Source organism: Ctenopharyngodon idella, chromosome 18, assembly GCF_019924925.1.
Source record: "Ctenopharyngodon idella isolate HZGC_01 chromosome 18, HZGC01, whole genome shotgun sequence".
Lineage (NCBI taxonomy): Eukaryota > Metazoa > Chordata > Actinopteri > Cypriniformes > Xenocyprididae > Ctenopharyngodon > Ctenopharyngodon idella.
The window spans coordinates 25931736-25950068 of NC_067237.1; the positions used below are offsets into that span (position 1 = coordinate 25931736).

The 18333-nt window shown below is 37.3% G+C and overlaps 1 protein-coding gene across 2 annotated transcripts in view; it reads right to left on the reverse strand.

Moving 5' to 3' along the window:
* Positions 1 to 12171: 12171 nt before the first annotated feature.
* The window catches only part of cdh13 (cadherin 13, H-cadherin (heart)), a 355078-nt gene continuing 348916 nt past the window's right edge, over positions 12172 to 18333 (reverse strand). For both annotated transcript variants that reach the window (XM_051869540.1, XM_051869541.1), the window contains one exon: positions 12172 to 13330. In XM_051869540.1, coding sequence (XP_051725500.1) covers positions 13323 to 13330 — 8 coding nt within the window. In that variant the 3' untranslated portion in view covers positions 12172 to 13322. The remainder of the gene's footprint in view (positions 13331 to 18333) is intronic.

Consider the following 18333-nt stretch of genomic DNA (forward strand, 5'->3'; position numbering starts at 1 on the left):
ACCCAAACAGCATTTATTGAAACAGAGGATAAACAAAGTAAGCAGGTGAGTAATGGAGAAGTCTATGAAGATACAGAGAACATGAAGAGCACATGAATGAACGCAGAATAACCAGAGTCTTTGTTTCTTTACCATGTTTTAGAGATATTGACTGTGACTGGAGTTGTAGAGCACACACCTCTCCATAGTGGTAAGATGCCAGGTGAATAAACAGGTAAGTAGGATTCAAAGGATGGGAGATTACTGAAGTAGGAGTCTTACTAGGATATCACTTGGAGTATTCTCAGGTGAGGATAGCAGGTAAGGAGTCTGTAATCCATGTTTGAGACCAGACAAAGAGTGACTGTGACGTGTGTGCTCTTACGAGATAACGTGATTGGTGAGCTGATGAGGGATAGGTGCAGGTGATCAGTATTCGGGTGAGACATTGGGTATGTGAGACGGTGGAGTCTGGTGAGACCGTGACAGTTGCTGGGTCCAAAGTAATTTTTCAAAGCCAAGTGTGACTTCAGCATTAATCAGTAGATTTATCAGTGAGCATCACAAATGCATTCAACATCAACCTACCATAAGATATTTGTTTGTGAGTATATAGATAGAAATGCCTGTCAATAAGGGCACAGTGGCGGCCAGTTTTCTAAGAAACCCAAGATATGAGGCTTTTTCAGCATTGTATAAAAACATAGATAAGCTCCTGCAGCTCACAAACGATTTTTTAAAACAAACAAAGGTTTGTCTTGTTCAAATAATAAATTACATTAATTTTAAACATTATGGTGATTATAATAACTGCTCTCCACCATTATAACATTGATTGTTTTATTGGCTAAACATTCTCTTTGTAAGGTCTTAAGATCATACTAGTTTGTACCTAACTTAGTAATTAATTTGGTTGCACAATTTTAAATTTGTTAAATTTGTTCTTAAAGGGTTAGTTCACCCCAAAATGAAAATTATGTCATTTATTACTCACCCTCATGCTGTTCCAAACCCATAAGACCTTCGTTCATCTTCGGAACACAAAATAAGATATTTTTGATGAAATCCGATGGCTCAGTGAGGCCTCTATTGCCAGCAATGTCACTGAACCTCTCAAGATCCAGAAAGGTACTAAAGACATATTTAAAACAGTTCATGTGAGTACAGTGGTTCTACCTTAATATTGTAAAGCGACAAGAATACTTTTTGTGCGGCAAAAAAAAACAAAAAAAAAACAAAAAAAAACGACTTTTCAAAAATATCTAGTGACGGCCGATTTCAAAACACTGCTTCGAAGCTTTACGAATCTTTTGTGTCGAATCAGTGGTTCGGATCACGTAAACAAAGCCTCGTTTACTGAAATCACGTGACTTTGGCGCTACGAACCATTGATTTGAAACAAAAGACATGCCATTAATAATAATAACAAAAGTGGATTTGTTTGAGGTATGTTTCCTGCAGCCAGAATGTTAAGCTATTGAACAAAACCTTTCTTGTGTCATATCTGTGATTTGTTTATTTGCTATAAAATAAAAAATCTGAGTGAACATCCTCTAAGTGTGGTGATTCCATAATTTTGCCAGGGGTTGTACTTAAGTATATCTTTAGTTGGACCTCAGCACTTCCACACAATTAAAGTGCATTAAATACAAAATTAGTTGTAAATGTATTAGTAGTATACGTAACATGAAATAAATGTATTTCAAATACATTTTAGTATATTTATTTTTCACTAGGGTATATAATTAAGTGTATGTATATATACACTTAATTATGTTTTAAAATAGAGATGTCGATCACAGATGTAATTCAATCTTTGTGCTATTTTATATTCAAACTGTTACTCCTGGTCGGAGGCTTTGTAACCATTTAGTGTATATATAGTGTTACTGTCACACTCTCACACCACATGGACTTTTGTTTTCAGTCAGTACTGTTTTCCCTTAGTTAGTTTGTTGTCATGGACACTCATTAGTTTCAGCTGTGCACTAATCAGTCATCTCATTATCTCCATAGTCCTGTTTTGTTTGAGTTTCACTTTTGGGTCTTGTATGTGCTTAGGTTGTTGCTTGCTTGTTGTTGGATTTACACTGCTCTGATTATTAAAGACAACCATTTGATCTTCATCCTTGTCATCGTGTGTGTTTCACAACCATATTGTTATATTTTAAATGTTTAATAATGCACTGCTCAAATACTTGTGGTAACTTGTACCAGAAAACAGTGGCAAACTGGCATTATGTACTGCTCCTAAAAACCCATTCTTGTTTCCTGTGGTCTCGACTGGAGATCATCAAGTACGCATGATTTACTTTGCCCACTCCGCTGCACATTCAACAAGTAAATTAAAAACGATAATCTCCACACTGCTATTTGCCAAGATGATCATGTTTACAGAAGGGTGATTGAGGTGGCGTATTAGAACGTAGTGCAGCGTTATACGTGCACTTTGCTTAACCGAGCGTCACTTTAACAGGCCTCAGGTTGGCTGGCGCTCCAGCACGCGGAACATTCACCAGCTGCCACTGTGAAAAGCCATTTTAAATAATTCCTCAACACCATTATCATTCAACCATAAAACATGGTCACTTGGTAGATACCATGGAATGAAAATTATGCATTCACTTCCAGAGAGATTACAGATAAGAACCCAGTTTTCACGCAAATTAAATCAGTATCATTTCTGAACATCTAATGGTTGCCATCTCAGGAGCTTCTTTTGATTGGTTTCCTTTTTATGGTTTCTCTTTTGTAAATATTATGAAGGCAAACTATTCAATGTGGATTATAAAACATTTTAAATGGTTACAAAACAAGTTCCTGAATATTAAAACACCATGCTGTAAACAAGTAATGTTACTTTTGGCAGTTTGCAGTAATGAACATTCTCAATACAATATATTTATCTTATTTATATTGTTTTTGAGCTGAAATTTTCAAATAGGTTAGCAACACTTGGCCCAAAGTCTTTTATATTCCAGATATCTGTATGATGATCACCACCTAATCATACATCATATTGACCAAAAAATGGTTCTGTAATACAACAGACCTTTGAAAATATCACCCATCCTTATTGAAACAGCTATAGGATATGAAAAATGTTCTGAAGATATACTATATTGCCAAAAGTATTGGGACACCCCTCCAAATCATTGAATTCAGTTGTATTCCAGCTAAGTCTTGGAAAGATGTGAGTGTTAGTAGACAATTTTCTTTTTTGTGTCTAAAACCCTTTAATAGCACACCTCACATATTTCTGTGCACTATTTTTTTTTAAGTACATGCAAGTACAAATGTGAATATTGAGGGAAAGCAGCACTTTAAATTTGATGGTTATACATTATAAGAGCTGCATTTCGCTTGTCACTTTTATATCACATCATTCACACCTCATGACTTACTCAATGACACTCATTTGCTTTTTGCATGTGATTTTCTCTGGTAACAAGTGAGTTTAATCTGGACTGAGGTTATCTGCAAGATCCTATGAGTATCATTTGACAGCTTTTGAGTGTTTGAGAGGTTAAGAATTCAACCTCTAAAATACTTTCAAATACATTTTAATGAATCATTATTCTATGTTGCCAGAGATACCAGCAGCCTCGAATGATTATAGATGGAACAGACTTTTTCCAAAGTTGGTATTATCACGTGACTTGACAAAGTTACAGCAGTTCTATCACAATTTGGAACACAAAACAAGTTGTTAATAACTGGTGAACTGTAAACAATGCCATTCGACAGCTCTGCTTTCAGTGGAAATGAAATATTCAAACAAGGCAAAACATCCAAAGGCTGTTAAACAGGTCTTTCACAGATATGAGTGTAAATTAATGTAATTCTGGTATTAAGGTGCAGTCACATTTACCTTTGCTTGGCAAAAATTTAGTAGGTGAAATCTCTAATAGTAATCTGCATGATCAGGAGTTTCACGGCTGATAAAGTTATACCCACGGAGATTTCATTCATGTGCAAGTTGATTATGTGAATTTGCCGCATTGACCAACAGAAAGCTGCTTGGTTTGAAAGTAACTTCAAAGATGATTAAATAAAAATCTATAGTATTAATATTAAACCTGTTCAAGCTAATGTTGACCTTAAATCTTTAAATAAATGTAATTAACAATTTATTTTGATTAAGCCTAAAATTTGCTAGGGAGTTCTAGGTGGTTGCTAACCAGTCTAAGACAAAAGAACCTCAAATTCTCTATATTAAGTATATGTGATATTTTTGCTAGTTTTATTGTACACTAACATTCAAACATTTAGGGACAATATGTGTGACAGTAAACATATTTATAATGTTACAAATGATTTGTATTTCAAATAAATGCTGTTCTTTTGAACTTTCGGTTTATCAAAGAATCCTGAAAAAAAGGTTTCCACATAAATATTTTAGCTGCACAACTGTTTTCAACATTGATAATAATAATAAATATTTCTGTAGCTCAAAATCAGCATATTAGAATGATTTCTGAAGGATCATGTTACACTGAAGACTGGAGTAATGGCTGCTGAAAATTACATTTTAAAAAATATTAAAAAAGAAATCAGCTGAAACAGTATCTTAAATTTGTAATTGTTTTTACTGTATTTTCGATTAAATAAATTTAGCTTTGGAGAGTATAAGAGACTTCTTTTTGAAAAACGTTAAAAAAAAATCTTACACAACCTTAACTTGTTAAGGGTTGTGTAAACCAGGAAAAAAATCTGACCACTTAGAAAATGCAGTTTCTATATCCAGAACAATTCTGCATTCACTGGAGTCAGATAATTAAATTGTTAATTTTGTAAAACGGCTACAACTGTAAGCAAATCAATTATATCACACACAATCTCTGCAGGGGAGTGAGGACATTCCTTATTCATTACTTCTCTAAAAACAGTGTAAGTTACCTGGACATGTGATTAAGCGCTGATCAGCCCCCCGCCGTCAGTATGGAGCTCTTTAATCCTGTGCTGATGAGTATTGATGAGCGAATAGTCTAAGCTTGGGTGATGAAGTGTGTGTTGTTTAGTATGTGTGTGCGCTGTTAACTTTGTGTGTGTGTGTTTAACCCCCCATTTCTGATACACTCATTACAGGCAGGTATTGATTCCTGAGTAGGGCGTCCTTGGCAAGGTGACGACTGCATGTGTTTGCATGCATGCTTATGTCACAGAATGAAAAAATGGCATTTATGTTTATTTTGTACTATATGCCTATACAGACTCATATGCAAGTCAATAAATGCATGCAAGCATGCATGTAGTCTGTAGATTTAAAGCCTGTATGTGTGTGTTTGTGTGTGTAAGCCTCTTTTGAATTTCTGGTAATTGCGATGGAGATGTGCTAGCCGTATTACTGTCGGCGGAATGACTGGCTGGCTCTTTCTCCATAGCGAGTCGATAATGAGACGGCCCAGGTGATACGGCTGCAGTCAATAATTCATGAGTCAACATTGCTACACAGTACTGTTCCCCCATTCTGCAAAACATAACTAGACAAAAAAACAGGTGAAAGAAATGTGCATTCCACCTCTCCCCTTTCATTTTTAGCAGGGCTTTTGGGAGAATGGAATGACGCAGGTAGATGTAGCTGGACGTCTGCTCTCATTTTAGCTGTAACTCGGACGGATGTAGTGACAAATCATGGTAATCTAGGGTGGCTACTGTGACGTCTGCATCCTTTTCGATGGCTGTGAATCAAACAGTGCTGAATTTTCACACCCTCAATCGTGAGAATGGAATCCCTGCAGGCTATTACAATATGCTAACAAAAGGTGTGAGGCTCTGCTGCTGTCCATTTCATATTTCAACATCTTAAAGATTGTATGGACTATCCTACGGACAGTATAGCTGAATGTTCTTATGGAAGATGGGCGGAAAATGTAGTCATGTTAGAGCAATGGTGATCTTCACAAATTGAGCTTCAATGCTATGTGGCAACACAAGTATGAATCTGGCCTAAGAAATGACCCTAGCCAGTTTCTCTCTTCTGAATAGATAGAGGTGCTTGTTAAAGCAACCATGCCCTGTCATCCACCTGTAAAACCCGAGCATAGCAACATGCTAAAATCCACTCCAAACATCTTCTAGTTCATAGTAACGCCCTGTAAACCGCCCACAAAACCTTTGCAACTCCATAGCTATGGCTAAAATCACCCTGCCCTTAGCAAATGCCACCCACACCCTTGCAACCACCCACAACATCCAAGCAAGTGCATAGCAACAGGTTAAAAATCCTTCTGAACATCTTAGCAACTGCATTAGAACATCCTGAAAACCAGCCACAACACCCTAGTAACTACATAGGAACAGGTTAAAATCATTCTAAACATCTTAGCAAGTAAATAGCAATGCCCTGGCAATCACCCGCAACACCCTAACAACAGGTTTAAAATCACTTTAAATATCTTAGCAACTGCATAGTAATACCCTGGAAACCATCCACAACACCTTTTTAAGGGTCTAAAATCACAATGAATGCATTAGCAACACCCTGGCAACTGCCCTAACACCTTAGCAAGTGCATATAAACAGGGTAAAAATCATTCTGAACATCTTAGCAAATGAACAGCAATGGCCTGGCAAACACCCACAGCACCATATCAACTGCAACAGGTAAAAAAATTATTCTGAACATCTTAGCAACAGCATAGCAACCACATAGCAACAGCATGGCAACCACAAACAACACCCTATTAAAGAGATAAAAACTACTATGGATCCCTTAGCAACACCCTGGCAACTACCCACAACACCCTAACAAATGCATAGCAAGAAGTTAAAATCATTCTGAATAGCTTAGTAACTGCATAGCAACATCTTGGCAACCACCCACAACACCCTAGCAACTGTAACAAGTAAAAATCATTCTAAATGTATTAGTAACTGCATAGCAACACCCTGGCAACCACACACAACACCCTATTAATTGGCTAAAAACCACTACAGATCCCTTAGCAACACCCTGGACACCACCTACAAAAGTCATTATGGTCACATGTTTTATAGAGGAAAGCAACACTATCACTCTGTCTTTAGAAAATGTAAACCAAAAAAAAAAAAAAAAATGATGGAACTGGAGCTGTAGTACATTAGCACTCCAGTCAGCGGCAGCATCATACTAAAATGAACTGTCCTTGGGGCAAAAAACATGGATGAATACACAGCCACGTTCAGACAGAAGGTAATGTCTAGACAACAAACACGGGCCAAGACAGCTAGACCTCAGTGCTCCCCTGCACAAACTCGAGAAATAACAGTTGTGTATTGACAGACTCTGTCTTATACACACAAGAGTTTCAGGGTGTTGATATATTGCACTCTTATTTCCAGCAGGCACACTTGAGGCTCTCTCTCTTTCCTCAGTTTTACCCAATCAGGAGCTCTGAGGGACAATTATGTCTCCGACAGTTCGGTTTCTCTTCTGGTGTAAGGTGGAATCTTCCCCCAGGGCTCTCACCTGCCACATTCATCACACACAAACACAAACACACACAGTACCCAGTACACACCATTTTGAGCACAAAATCGTCCTTCCACACATACACTTTAAATAGGCATCCTGCATCCAACATTAGTGAATATATATATGTGTGTATGTGTGTGTGTGTGTGTGTGTGTGTAATATTAATTGCGTGATGCCAAATTTATATTTAAAGTAATCACACACACTCTTCCTTTTCAGGTTGTTCCTATATGTCCCTGCTTGCAAGTCCCGTCATGAAAAAATACATCACAGATGAGACGGCATGGCAATGAGAGATATAAAAGGATCAGAGGGAAGTGAAGGGTGTGCAGGGAGAGCAAAAATGAGAGAAAGAGAGAGACATGACTGAAAAATAAAACATACACAAAAACACTCTTACATTCATGCTTTTTCATGCCCAAAAATAAACTGAATTTTATTTACTAGTCTCCAGCCAAGCAGGACAGATGCAGACACAGTGTGTGTCCGGCATCTGTGACACTTCATCAAACAGCCACCAAGATACAAGAACATTCAGTGGCCACAAAAAAGGACACAAATAAGGAAAATATTGACACTTTCATCTAATGTCTGGATGTTATTGCATAGCTATCAAACCAAGAGACCCTGTTTCCACCTGGTATTAAGATGCGTTTTGGTCGATCGAATCACAAGTGGACAACGCTAAATACAGGTGTAAACGGGGTGTAAAATGTTTTGAGCTTGTCTACTTTCGACCACTTCCAGAGGTAGTCGAAAACACATTCGACCAGATTGCTTTCGTAGTGGAAACGCTCATGTGGTCAAATGCGTATGAACAGCGCAAAAGACCACCTACTCTCCGCCTACTGAACACGTAAACATTATGGGAAGCGCTCTAGCCAGACAGGATTTAAACTTTGTAGGCTGAAGATGCAAGTTTGGTTTGAAGATGAAAAACGTACCAAGCACAATGTTCTCTCATTATTCCTGATTTCTAACACACACTCATCACATTCGGCGTGGTCTCGCAGTTGTCAGGGCAGAAACGAAAGCTGCTGCTCTCTGTATGTTTTTTCCGTCATCTCCGTGCGCGTTCATATGTAAATTGCGCAAGCTTATGTTGTCCAGATCGAAAGATCTGAAAAAGCCCATACATTTACTTGTCCATAGACCCTCCCCTCGATGAAATCAGGACAGAAGTGGTTGAAAATGGAAAAAAGAGACGGATTAAAATACCAGGTGTAAACAGGTATGTGTCTCTCTCGTCCACTTGTGATCCGACTTAATTCCAGGTGGAAACAGTGCCTGAGTCATCTGCAAACAAAAAATGCCAGACTTTTTCTCTGAACTAACTGCACTTTTCTGAGCCATTTGTACAGTGACTTGTGCCATATTTCTTCAAAATAACTGCCACTTGGTTTGAGATTTTGCTTTCTAATGCAGTGACATTCAGATTACATTCAGTTTAATGACATTTTATTTTAGATAATAAAAAGTTATGGCTTAAGTGTCCAAATACTTTTTGAGAGCACTGCACATTCACATCCTGACTGAACATTTGTACGGCTTAAACTGTTGGAACAATTTAGTATTTTAAAAAGGAATCACTTGTAAATAAATTATGATTAATTCCATCTCAACGAGGCCCATTTTAGTGTTTCAACTGTTTCTATCATTTCTTTTGAAAATTAATCAGTTCTATAGTGCTGGTTTAGACCCTACTCTGAAGTAGGAGCTAATTTAATTCCCTCAAAAGAAGTTCCTAGAAATAAAACCATTTAGGGCCTTATAGGTCTGTAATTGATAGGGAACGTAATAGGTAACCAGTAACCAGTGTAGAGATGATAAAATTGGTGTTATATGAAAAACAGCACTGGGCCCCAATGATTTTCAATGTATGGACAAAACAAACCCCCTCCCAAACAACTCTCTTTTCATTTTGAGGTAAACTGTCCCTTTAAGTACAACACAATCGGTCCGTCCAATTTTGAAAATTTTGTGACATTGGTTGTGGAAACGTAATAGGTCAGGTCTGGAGGTGAATGATTGACATTGAGAGGGTTCTTCTCTCCGCTCTATCTGCCGTTTCAAAGTAAGAGCACTCTCAGAGGATTTAGAAGTCATCGAAATTTGTGGAGACAAATCCCTCATGTCACCTGTGAGAGAGGGATAGGAGATGAAAGCAGCTTCTATCCTACAAATAAATGTAGTAAGTGTAGAATAAATGGAGAGCATGAGGGCTACCAACCTGCCTGGCAGAGGCTCTTAGCATATGAATTCACTTGTCAGTTTTAAACATGTTTGACTGTGATAAATACAATATGATCTATCTATCTATCTATCTATCTATCTATCTATCTATCTATCTAGGTAGATAGATAGATAGATAGATATCTCTATACTGTAGGTCATGGATATTTTTGCTCCATTTTTGTGTTAGAGAAAGCATATTATATTACAGATGCCCTCAAAACTTGGCATGGACTAAAAGACACTTCATTATTGATGTCATTACAACTTTACCTTTTTTCTCAGATCAAGCTAGAGGCTAATCTTAGAAATACTAATCATAGCTTCAGTGACTTCATCGAGGCCATGAACACCTGTGTACACTTATCGAACCAAACACGTTCCAATTACATGACATTACCCAGATCCGAATGGCCAAGCATGCTCGTTTATTGATTTCAACCCATTCAACGAGGTCTCGCACGTTTGTGCTTTCACAAAGAGTAATTGTTATGACAAAAAGGCGGTGACTTCATATAACAAACTTCTGCCAGGACAGTGGCTCTAGTATTTATATAGTGTGATTAAGAATTGATGTGGGACAAAAACAGAGTATGAAATCAAAACGAGACTCATTCACTTGAGTGAGGAGGAGAGGGCTGATTACATTGCTGGCTCACCATTATTCTTTTTTATTGTAACAACGATATAAAAAAAAGTACAATCAAGGCCTGTTATTCAGACCTTAAAATGGGTAATTCAGATACAACAGCTGCAAAAGTTCCCTGTTCTTTTGTCAAAGTTTAAGCATCACTTTTCAAACTGAAAGCAACTTTCAGGGTTTCACGAGTTCATTTTCAGATTATTAATACTGATGGAGTTGGTTTGTTAGACTGTACTCTGGCATCTCCTGGGACATGTTAATGGTGGTTTATGAGCTAATTATTTCCGTTAATCAAATTGGCAAGAAATTATCAGATGATATTTGTTCTAAGTGATGATGACTCAAGCTGGCCAGAGTAGAATTTTTTTCTGATTTCAAAATTAATGCAAAAGCTAGTTAAATGCCTGAGCTAGTTCATTAAATCACTATTAAAATGCAAGTGTACCTTGACCTTCTAACCAAGACATTTCCATTTTACACTGGACAAGTAGGACAAGCATTTATTTTCAGACCCTTCTAACAACATTGTTTAGTGCAGCTTAATAAAATATGGCTGCATGAAAAGAAACTACAAATGGATGCCTGAATTTATGATATAAATATGCAGTAAAATTAGAATTTATATATATATATATATATATATATATATATATATATACACAGATTGTGCCATTTAATGCATTCTACAATATATATATATATATATATATATATATAATGGTTAGTTCCCGTCCTTGATTCTGATTGGTCAATAGCTGTGTTTTATTACGATAAAACACGGCTATGACCTCTTCACCCAACGGTTCTGTGTATCACTACACAACACCCTTAGCAACCACTCTTAGCAAAGTAAACTGTATATTCTCAATTGATATTGTTCATTGAAGCTTACTGTATTATGTAGAAGAGTATTGTGAGAAAGAGATTGAGTGAGAGAGTTTATTACCTGCATTCAGATTTAGCATTTTCCTTCAGGTCAGTCCTATGTTCATAATAAAAAATCAGTTTAAATGTCTGATGTATTATCTTGTCCTTTTAAAAGTTAAGGGGTTTTCCCGTGACTGACAGCGCTAGTCAAAGCATTTGTCAGTTGCGTCTTGTTCCGTGTTCACAGCAATTCAGTCTTTTCAATGTAAAAGTCTTTGCTACTGACTGACACACTCATAAAACAGTCTTTGCCACCATCTAATGGCGTAATAATGTAACTTCCGTTGCTGTTCACGGTCAGGGACTATTTTTTCCGGCGGAAAAAAGGCTTTTATTGAAAGTTTACTTCATGAAAGTTGCATTGATACATATTTTTGGCTTTAATATTTGTATTGTGTGTATTGTGTGTGATACAGCACAGCCTCTCGCACCTTATTGCTTACATTATATATATATATATATATATATATATATAAATATAATAGTATAATTAATTACCTATAATTAATTAATATAAAATAAATATTAAATATTTACAGCATAAAATCATATACAGTTCTGCTCAAAAATTCACATACCCCTCTCAAAATATGCATTAAGAGCCAGTGGATGAGGGGTGAAAACTTTTGAATTGTATGATTGGAGTAAATTGTACTTATTCAGTTAAATGAAAAAGAATAGCATCTTCAAGCAAAGAAGAACTTTGTAACCTTAACTCTGTAAGGTTGTTGGGAACACTTGAGTTTTCTATATCCTTGAAATACCAATGATCTTATGTGCATATGTTGCTGTATTACTGTATCAGCCGTATCCCCATTGGAATCCATTCAGTCTCCACTATAACTGCAAGAGTAGAAGCATATTTCATCACATCAAGCAGTAAGATTTCTCTTATTTTGTTCTTCAGACTTTAAACAAATGAGAAAAGTTAAAGTGGTGGGAAGTACAGTAACAGCTTTATTAAATTAGTGCAAAAGACAGACATAACTCATTCACCACGTCATCTTTTTCTTTGCATTTTCAGAACTTACAGGGTCTTCCACACAAACCCACACACACATTTTGTTTTGTTTTCATATCTTATCTTTTTCTGTCTCTCTTTTTTGTTGTCTTCTTCTCACAAGCGCAAAAAAGGAAATAAAATAAAGAACAACTGAATCAACAGCCTTCCCTGGCCTCTTTGACTTTGACCCAAGGGGAGAGGGGAAAAAAATAAAATAAACGCTGTATCATCAGAAACAAGAATCACAAGACAGATTCGCTCTCTGTCTGCAAATCGCTCTCTAGACTCAAGAACCGCACTCTAAAACACGAGCTCGTACATGAAAAAGAGGAAAAACATCAATGGCATTAGAAATAGTCCCTAAAATTTTGCAAAAACATACAGTTCTTTTCTTTTTTCTTGTAAGGGGTCATTAAAGAATAAGCGATCAAAGTACATAAGTTAATTAATATATTTGTACATTGGTAAAAAATAAAATATATATAGTGTACATTTCCCCCCATCATTTCACACATTACTATAAAGATATATTGTGTTCCACTCCATAACAACTAATGCAATTGAACCAAAAACAAAAATAAAAGACTCAAGAGACGCTTCTTTTTTTTTTAGACTCTGAAGGCTTCTGGCTATCAACCTGCCCTAAGAAAACACAACCACTGCAGACTAAAGAGGCCTTGTGTCCTTCCCTTACATTAGTAAACAAGATCAAATACAGTAGTCTTTAACCAGAGGAAACTAAAATACATCAAAATGTCCAATCGCTTTGCCCTCATCCAATATATCTTTGTCCAATGACAGAGAGAGTTCATCGAGGCGGTGCCGTCCGTGATGTATTCCAGAGGTATGAGAAGACAGGAGGTCCAGGGGAAGAAGGGAGAGCAGAAGGAGAGTTCCTGGTGAAAAGGTGGAGGCCAGTTGGGGATAGAGAGAGACAACAGTGAAAAGGAGGAGAGCAAAAATGAAGGATGCATGGTGTCTTTTGGGGAAGAGGTCTTCTCTCTCTGCCTGCTTTGTGTGTGGAGAAGAGACGAAGGTTTTCTTCAGTGTTGCAAAAGGACTACAGAAAGAATCAGCAGAATTTACAAGCCTGAGAAAGAGAAAGGAGAAAAGAAGGAACGTGAGAAATGGTAATTAAACACCATGTGAAAGTTTAACAGAACATCTGTGGTGGTAATAAACTCTCAGAAGCAGGTTTGAAATTTTTAGGCCAACATGAGATATTTGCTTTAATATGTATGCATAAAAATATGACAAACCACAACAAAACATTGAATTAATAAATTAAACCAATTAGAAACAAAATGTCATTCTCGTTGAGGCTCCAGGAAGACTCAACCCTTTATGTTTTCCTTCCATACTCCACTCCACGCTGCCATCATCTTAAAATATGATTAAAATGTAACTTTGAAAAATGCAAGGTCTAATTTCGCAAGACTTGAGCGAAATGAATTGGCCTGTGGATCTCAGAAATTCAACGGCGATCGAACCGTGCCAGATCTGATGCGAGGGAATATTAAATGTGGAGGGGGGTGGACTATTGATTTTTTTTCCTTTTGCTGCTTGTTTCTTTCCACTAGATATGTTTGTACTGCTTGGTCCTAAATGGCAGTGGAAGGAAAATAAGACTTGAACGGCACTTAAGAGCATGGCTGAAGTTGCTCTGTTCCACAAATGCCATTTGCAAATTATAATGAGACTCCAGCCCCGCTTATTCATGTGCCGAGGGCCCGAAACGCGACCAGGTAATTCTTTCCCCCTTAGGCGAACCGAATGTGAGCCTGAAACATCAAAATATATAACTAAATCAATTCACCTCGCCACATTCGCATGCAATAAAGTCAGGCGAGGAGTGGATAAAAATCCTCCCTACTCTCATCTCTGCACACATACACTTCACTCCATCTTCCTAAGGAGAAAAACACAGGTAAGTGTGCAGGGAACGTGCAATGCAGGCAGCAAGACGAAAGTGTGTTTGATCTAATTACCATCAGCCTGATTGGAGGAAAGTGGTTGTGGCAGCAGTCAGCTGCATTTGAGACAGACACAATAACACACGTGATCCCTGCACTCCAGAGCTTTGGTTCGATAGAAATACACTCCTCTATTTGCACCCCGCATCATAATTCACTCCCTCAATTTGTCTTTCCATCAGCCAAGAAGTAAAGTTACTCATGATGGGTTTAAAGTTTACAGCCATGAAACTGAGTTTTCCACTTGTAGCCTCATGAAGTTCCAAGCCTGTGTATATATATTAGAGTATTAGAAACAGATATTGTAATTTTGCCTTAGCAAGCGGCATTAATTATTCCTTTCACGCTTAAAAATTCATTAACAAGAAGAGGTTACGCTTTATCTGCCAGGTGCACCGCGGATGGCACGTCAAAACAAGTGGCTTGAAGAGCCAGTAAATGAGTCGATGCTGTGGAAATTTCTCTTCCCCTGAAGACAGGCCACATCAGTACCCAGAGTGGCTTAAAGAGTAAAAACGCCCATCTTGGCAGAAAAGAGGATTTAAACTTCAGTGGGCCCAGGCTCAGGCTTATTTCCCTGTTGTGGATTAATTATATTTTACTCCTGTTGGGGATCTTTCATCAGATTAAAGAGCAGTTTTAGAGGTCTTTTGGGTATATCACAACTCTTCATTTGACAAAAAATATCACATTAAGAACATACTCCAAACTCATATGTAATTTTCAATTACAGCAATAATTAAACTATGACTGACATTTCCAATTTGTGTGCCGACTGGACTACATCACTGTTTAACCATGGAGTCATAAAAAATATGGAAACGAAAAATATATTTTAAAATGTAATTTATTCTTGCGTTGGCAAAGCTGAAAGGGTTAGTTCACCCAAAAATGAAAATTATGTCATTTATTACTCACCCTCATGTCGTTTCACACCCGTAAGACCTTCGTTCATCTTCGGAACACAAATTAAGATATTTTTGATAAAATCCAATGGCTCAGTGAGGCCTGCATCGCCAGCAATAACACTCCCTTTTCCAATGCCCAGAAAGCTACTAAAAACATATTTAAAACAGTTCATGTGACTACACTGGTTCAACCTTAATATTATACAGCGACAAGAATACTTTTTGTGCGCCAAAAATAACAAAATAGCAACTTTATTCAACAATATCTAGTGATGGCCGATTTCAAAACACTACTTCATGAAGCTTCGAAGCTTTACAAATCATTTGTTTCGAATCAGTTGTTCGGAACGCGTATCAAACTGCCAAAGTCACGTGAACGATTGAAGTTTCAAAACACTTATGACGTAACAAAGCCTCGTTTACTAAAATCATGTGATTTTGGTGCTCTAAACCACTGATTCGAAACAAATGATTCGTAAAGCTTCGAAGCTTTATGAAGCATCGTTTTGAAATCGCCCATCACTCGTTATTGTGGAATAAAGTCGCTATTTTGTTTTTTTGGCGCACAAAATGTATTCTTGTCGCTTTATAATATTTAGAGGTTGAACCACTGTAGTCACATGAACTGTTTTAAATGAACTTTTTTTGGGCATTGAAAAAGGGAGTGTTATTGCTGGCGATGCAGGCCTCACTGAGCCATCGGATTTTATAAAAATATCTTAATTTGTGTTCTGAAGATGAACGAAGGTCTTACGGGTGCGGAACGACATGAGGGTGAGTAATAAATGACATAATTTTCATTTTTGGGTGAACTAACCCTTGTTTTTTCAGCAGTGTCACATGATCCTTCAGAAATCATTCCAATATGCTGATTTGCTGCTCAAGAAACATTTCTGATTATTATCAATTTATAAATAAATATCAGTATTTATTTGAACTGTTTTGTAAGATTATAAATACAACAGGGTGATCTCTAAATTGTAGTTTGAAATCAGTCCTACAGGGGGCAGTACGGTCATCTTGACATTGTTTGGCTCTTCCTCTGCTGAACATGTGCACTTAACAGTCTCCTCTGTGATCTGGTCTTGAGCTCAATTGCTACATCAAAGCCTATTTTGTCAGTGTAAAAAATCATTTGATTTCCTTTCGATATTTAAGAATTTGGCCTCGTCTTGTGTTGTAAATGATGTGTTTTTCTTCCTCTCTGCCATTAACATCACCGGTGTAATCAGATACAGAGCTCAATGGAGCCACGTTTTAGAAGGACAAGCAAAATCAATGGACTCAAAGGGCAAATCAGCACAGAAGGTGATGTTTGGCAAACTGTCATCAGAAACGGCAACAATGGCTCCTGTGGGATCGAAGACGTCAAGACTACTGAGTGCATGTGAGATGGTGCCAGTCGTACCACCCATGATGTGGCACATGCAGGAACCTGGTGCAGGATTTAGGAAACTGAATGGGTGTCTAAAGAGAGATAAACTTGTGTCAGTTCATAGAGGATCTGTTTGTGTTCTCCCAAAGGCTTCCATACATTATTTAAGAGGCCACAAATACAAGTCCTTTGGACTCCTTTATCCTTGAGAATGGAGGAAGAACAGAGAGTATGGATTTTTTCAGTCTGCAAAGCAGAAGGTTAGCAACATGGAAGCTAAAAATACACATCCACCGACACACATACACACTCATAGCCGCACAAACACAAACAAACGGTCACTTTAAAGTGAAATTCCCACTAAGTATGATTCTTCTTTTTGTCCTGTTTTCAGAAATTAAAGGCCTTTCACACCAAATGGAAAACAAATCCAGAACCTTAAAACACATATTAATTAAAACTTAATTCCATTACATTTCAGCTCTATTTATTTTTGGTTATTAGAAACTTTAGAAAATTAAGAAATTTTAAAACAACACTTTAGACAACGTTTGAGTTACAGTTCCTGTCACTCAATGTCTGTTTCATGTACCGATTCAGACGGGACTAACATTCATTATAATTCATTATAAAAACCCTTTTTAAGTAAACTCACATTTAAGTGAGCAGAGAAATGACATTGATATTAAAATGGGCAGTCTTTGCAGTTTCCGCGGTTTGGCTTCATTTACTAATTTTATAATTATATATTTTTTTCATCAGATACGATCCATATTGAAATGAAATGAAAGCATGCTGAAGACTGGTGCGCAAACGGAAGCTCAGATAGGTCAAAAAACACATGAGGAGAAGCGTTAGGACAATACAATATTGGCAATCAGACATTCACATTCCGACGGGATTAGATTTCCCAGAAGACCCTTGATTTTGCTGAAAAACAGTAAGTAATTTGCCTTTACAGAGGTTGTGTGCAATCAGAATGATCAGATGGCCCGACTGACCAACGAGCTTCTAGTATTGCATTAGTATTGCATTAGCTTTTCAGTCTGAGGTAAATCTCTTTTTTGGCTCATTTTGCCTGAAAAAGAAAACCTGCCTAATAATTATGCACACCTGAACAATTATATAGCACTTATAAATGATTAAATACAAAATTAATAGTAGTTATTAAGATTGATGTGGTTTGGAATTAGTAAAATGTGCTTGGAAAAAAATGTGATCAGAAAATCAACGTAATAATTATGCACGGAGTGTATATATTTTTATGTATATATTTTCATCTCTTTAAATGGTCCTGTGGATAATTATAAAATAATAATTATAAAAGAATTATCAAAATGATGTTTTGCAGGTGTGACACCAGGCCTCACAGAGGTGTCACACTGCAGGACATCACCAACTTATCATGTATTTAATGTTGACTACCTATAAACAAATGGAATGGCACAAACTAATTAACTGCATGACAGTAACGCATGTGTGTGTGTGTGTGTGTGTGTGTGTGTGAGTATGTGTCTCCTGTAGAGGAGACAGATGAAGTGAGTTCTGTCTAATCTTTCGGCCATTTCTCTCTTGCAGAGCTCCATCACTGAGCTTCTGGGCTTATCTGCCTGTTCTCACCGCTCTCTCTCAGCAGGGGTCAGGGTTCATTAAGGTGATAAGGAAATTGAAGTCAGACACTCTCTCCCTCCCACTCGATCATTGTGCAACATAGCGGCATGGCCTCTCCTCGACTTTGTCTTCCTGTGTGACAGTGAAACGCATCCTTACAGGAGTCATTAGTGTGTGTGTGTGTGTGTAGTGCAGTTCTGAGACCAGCATGCACCAGCTTTGTGTC